Source organism: Eurypyga helias, unplaced genomic scaffold (assembly GCF_000690775.1).
Source record: "Eurypyga helias isolate BGI_N326 unplaced genomic scaffold, ASM69077v1 scaffold12813, whole genome shotgun sequence".
NCBI lineage: Eukaryota > Metazoa > Chordata > Aves > Eurypygiformes > Eurypygidae > Eurypyga > Eurypyga helias.
This window is the reverse complement of record NW_010243330.1, coordinates 21536-26152: the sequence shown is the minus strand read 5'-3', so window position 1 is coordinate 26152 and position 4617 is coordinate 21536. Positions and strand designations below refer to the sequence as shown.

Sequence of the window (4617 nt, the reverse complement as noted above, 5' to 3'; positions counted from 1 at the left end):
CAAACCAAGACTGTTACATTTTTTTTTCTTGGTTAATATTTATATGTTAAGTTGATGTTTTAATTATTTGTGAATACTTAATTATTTGCATGTTTTAGCAATTTTGTGGATTAGTCTGTTAAGTGGAAAAGCTGCCATGCGGGAATTTCATTACTGCACCCTCTTGAAACCTTGGTGAAATTCTCCAGGTATTGCCAATGCTGACAGTGTGCTGTAACATATGCAATATTTTGTCTCTGAGGAAAACAATTTAATGCTTGTGTGTTTGACACATTTTTTTCAGGAAGGACCTTTAAGACCTGTAGTTGAATGTATTGATCTTGTCAGTAGTGAGGATGAAGAACCTAACAGCAGCTCTTATGTTCATGTGAGTATGTTGTAAGGTATTTTGGGACTTCTTGGTTGAATAAAATAATTAAGTTTCCTGTGTTTTCTTTCCTGTTAGTTACTCTTAACAAATAACTTGTTAGAGGTATTTTTAACAAGTAGTATATAAAAAAACTAGCATTAAAATAATTTGGTTTTTACCTATTGTTGAGTGGAAGGCAAGAATACCAACACTTCCCCCCACCCCCCCCCCCCCCCACCCCGAGCCATTTTTTCCCTTCTTGAAATGCACTTGGAACTTTTATTTGGCTTTCAGTGGTTTTAGCAAATGTGTCAAAGAAAAATGTCACTTCACAAGTGACCTCAGAAGTCAGTGTTGTCCAGTCTCTAGCCTGCAAATGTATCAGGCCTACTCCCAGGCCTTTTCCTTCTAAAATAACTTTTTAGGAGCAGCTCATGGGTTGGAGGGCCATATTCTGATGACAGGCTGGTTTTAACTCAGCCTCATTCTTCATAATCCTTCCAAAGAATGTCTGAGTCAGAAGCAGGCTAGTCACTTCATGTATTCCCCAGGCTTATCGTGCCTACTCTGTGAGGCCTTTGAGACGGACAGGGACTGAGAGCAACTCTAGTACTAGAGTTGGTTTTGGCAGCAGTGCCCATCTCCTGACTTATGCTTTCCAGTGTTGCAGTAGAGGCTGTGTGTACTAAACCTGTTCCTTAAGGAAAGGTGTGTCTTCGGCACATGCACAGACTCACTCCACAGTGATGACTGCTAGAGCTGATTTTGCAGCAGGAACAAACTACAACGTGTGGCCTGTTCTTGTGCTAGAAAAAGCTAATGATTTGCATTCCTGAAGACACTGGGTAGTTTTGTTGTAGAGCACAAATTATACCTGTTCTCAGCTTTTCAGGTGGGCTGCATGTTGGCATTGAAATCTTCAGGAATTTTGTTTACCTACTTAGAAGAATTTATTTGATTTTTAATTTGTTGGAGGCTTCTAGGATACCTAGCAAAATCATCCATGTTCCTTCTAGTGCTTTAGTGAGGCTGAAGTTGAATTGCCTTGAATATATAGGAGAGTGTGGGTGGTTTTGTTTGTCTTTAACAGAAGTTACAGATGCTGGTAAATAAGAATAGAAAACTAGCAAGGTAGGTGATGGAACTTAGGATCAGAATATCTGTACTGAATTACGCCCTGATGATTTGGCTTCACTTTTCACCCTGTTTGTGCTGCTTTTAGTTGGGGTAGAGTTGATTTTCCTCACAGTAGTTAGTATGAGGCTATGTTTTGGTTGTGCTGAGAATAATATTGATAACATACTGTTGTTTTTATTTGTTGCTAACGAATGTTTACTTTAAGACAAGGACTTTTTCTCATACTGCCCCTGTGTTCCCAGCTTCTCCACAAGAAGCTGGGAGGGGACACAGGCAGAACAGCTTACCCAAACTGACTGATGGGGTATTTCATGGCATAAAATGTCATGCTCAGTACATAAGTTGTGGGGAGAGGAGGGGGCAGCAATCTAACTCTTGGGATGAGCTTGGCTCTGGGGCTCTGGTTCTCCCTACTCTGGGACTAGCTGGGAGTTGGTTGGAAGGTGGTGAGCTGTTATATCAGTTGTTTTCCATTACTTTCAACACATATTAGCAGTATTAGTATCATTGTTATTTAATTTCTTTTCAATTATTAAATTGTTATTATTTCAACCCATCAGTTTCTTTGTCTTTTTCTGATTCTCCTCCCCATTCTACTGTGGGAGAGGGGAGGTAAGAGAGTGGCTGTGTGGTGCTTAGGTGCTGGGTGGGATTAAACCATGACGCTGTTACCTAACACTTACCAAATAAAAGTTTAACATTTCGTTTCTAGAGAAATACGAAGCGTAAAGATCACATTGACTATCAGAAAGAACGAGTTGCATCAACCTTGGATCGTCTGGCACGCCACGTAGAAGTAGAGAAGCAGCAAAAAGAACAGAAAAACAAAGCTTTTAAGGTAACGGATGTACTTTGTTTCGGTAGAATTGCATAATACAGGCATTGTAGTCAAGAGTGTGTCTGTTCTCGTGACTAAGTCAATAGAAAGATCGGTGAGCCAAACCTGCAACTAGGATCTAGAGATTTTTGCTTCTGGGGCATCGTTTGAAACACAATATGGACTTTGTATCTTCAGTGGCTTTTTGCTGATCAGTTTGCTAGTCTTAGTGGAGTTCCTAAGGGGGAATAAAAACCTAACTTCGTGCAAGCCAGTGGCATGAATTTGTTCTTTTGTTTGTATATACAGCAGAGGGACCTTAGCATCAATTATTCTGGTTAAATAATTTAAAAGAATAAAAGTTATCACAAACCACCGCACAGCAAAACCCGGTTGTCTTACCTGCTTTTGTCTGAGATTTTTGGGAAGCTATTTGTTACATTAAATCTCTGTATCAGGTAATAATTTATAATGGCATAAGATTTTCTATGCATAAGGCATAATTTTGAAGTTGAATTCTATTAAATGCATTGTGCAGCCATTGGAAAGGTGTGGGTCTGTTGGTTTTTACTACAGACTGGGAGGTGTGGTAGTTAAAATTCCTCTTCAAAGTGAAAGTACCTTTTTTTTTTTTTGCCTCAGCAGTGGAACAAATGGACTCTTTGGTTTCAGTGACCATTTTGTGTTGCTTTTTAAAAGTAGTTAATTATTTTCCTTCATATCATCTTAGTTTTGTACATGCTTCATAAACTTCAGTAGGTGCAGTAAAAGTAAATTAATTGACCGAAGGTATAGCTTTTACTTGGGGCATAAAAATTAGTGCTATTTTTTTAAATTTATATTTTTATTGCTGTTACATTTCATCTTTATTGTGTTTATATAGAAGTCAGTCAAGTTGTAATCTCGGTTTTCCCCCCTTTGGTTTTTGTGAGTGTTGGGTTTTTTGGAGGTTTTTTTTTTCCCCCTTAGGTTTTTAGAAACCCACGTGTAAGTTTTGGTATACATACTTAATCTGAATGTATTTTGGTGGTTTTAAACTGGATGGCCACCTTACCTGATATGTTTTCCCCTTCAGGAGAAAATTGATTCCCAGTATGCTCATGGGTTGCAAGAACTAGAATTTATTCGGGAACACAGTGACACAGAAGCTGCAAGATTATGTGTGGACCAGTGGTTAAAAATGCCGGGTAAGAATGGGGAAACTACGTTTCAGTGATTTTTAAGCCCTGCATTGCAGAACAGAACATCTGATAAATCGAGTGAAACTGGCACTGAGCTTGCAGGTGCCTCTTATGCGTAACCAAATCTTACAATATTTGCTTTGCTAGAGTGTGGCATTTGAAAGTTCTTATACACTGTTTTCCATAAAAGCTGTTCTTCTAATGTTTTACTGCTTGGAAAAATTAATATAAAAATTTTTAAAAGCCACTAAGGCAATGTTAACTACTCGTTTAAGCGAAGTTGCTAGAAGGAAAAATATTAGCGTTGAACCATTGCTCAGGAAAATGTCTACATAAATAAGTATGAATTCAGGAAGTTCCGTCAGTTTAAAATATTGCCTGGCGGACCTGGAGGAAGGGTGTCAGCGTTTGAAAAGTAATCCTTCCAGGGTTTGAAGAGACAGATTCTTCAACCTAAGCAGACTTACTATAGTTGGATTGCATTACAGTGCACTGTTAGCTTCCTTTTAAGAATCAATATAACTTAATTTTTAAATGTTTTTAGGGATTGTGTCTTTTGTTCCAGAATCTGAATTGTACAGGCTTAAATGCTTTGTTTTATAACACAGGTCTCAAACCAGGCACTGTTAACAGTGGAAGAAAGGGTATTTATAAGAGGGCAGGTCACACGGAAGTCAACAGCCGTCCCATATCTTGTCCGGTGATGCATTGCAACAGAGAGTTTGATAATGGACATCTTCTCCTAGGTCACCTTCAAAGGTAAGGACATGGTGCAAGAGCTCGCTGCAAGAAGTAGTAATGGAAGCATATCATGGAACTGTAGAATGATTTGAGATGGAAGGGACCTTAAAGATCATCTAGTTCCAACCCTCTGCCATGGGCAGGGACACCTTCCACTAGACCAGGTTGCTCAAAGCCTCATCCAGCCTGGCCTTGAACACTTCCAGGGATGGGGCATCCACAGCTTCTCTGGGCAACCTGTTCCAGTGCCTCACCACCCTCTCAGTGAAGAACTTGTTCCTGATATCTAATCTAAACCTCCCCGCTTTCAATTTAAGCCTGTTACCCCTTGTCCTGTCACTACAGGCCCTTGTAAAAAGTCCCCCCCAGCTTCCTTGTAGCCCCTTCAGGTA

The 4617-nt window shown here is 39.5% G+C and overlaps 1 protein-coding gene across 1 annotated transcript in view; it reads left to right on the top strand.

Moving 5' to 3' along the window:
- Positions 1-283: 283 nt before the first annotated feature.
- ZNF451 (zinc finger protein 451) overlaps positions 284-4617 on the top strand; it is a gene marked incomplete at both ends in the record, with an annotated part of 18708 nt that continues 14374 nt past the window's right edge. Inside the window, 4 exons of the mRNA XM_010149375.1 lie at positions 284-367; positions 2199-2324; positions 3379-3490; positions 4093-4243. Coding sequence (XP_010147677.1) covers positions 284-367; positions 2199-2324; positions 3379-3490; positions 4093-4243 — 473 coding nt within the window. The remainder of the gene's footprint in view (positions 368-2198; positions 2325-3378; positions 3491-4092; positions 4244-4617) is intronic.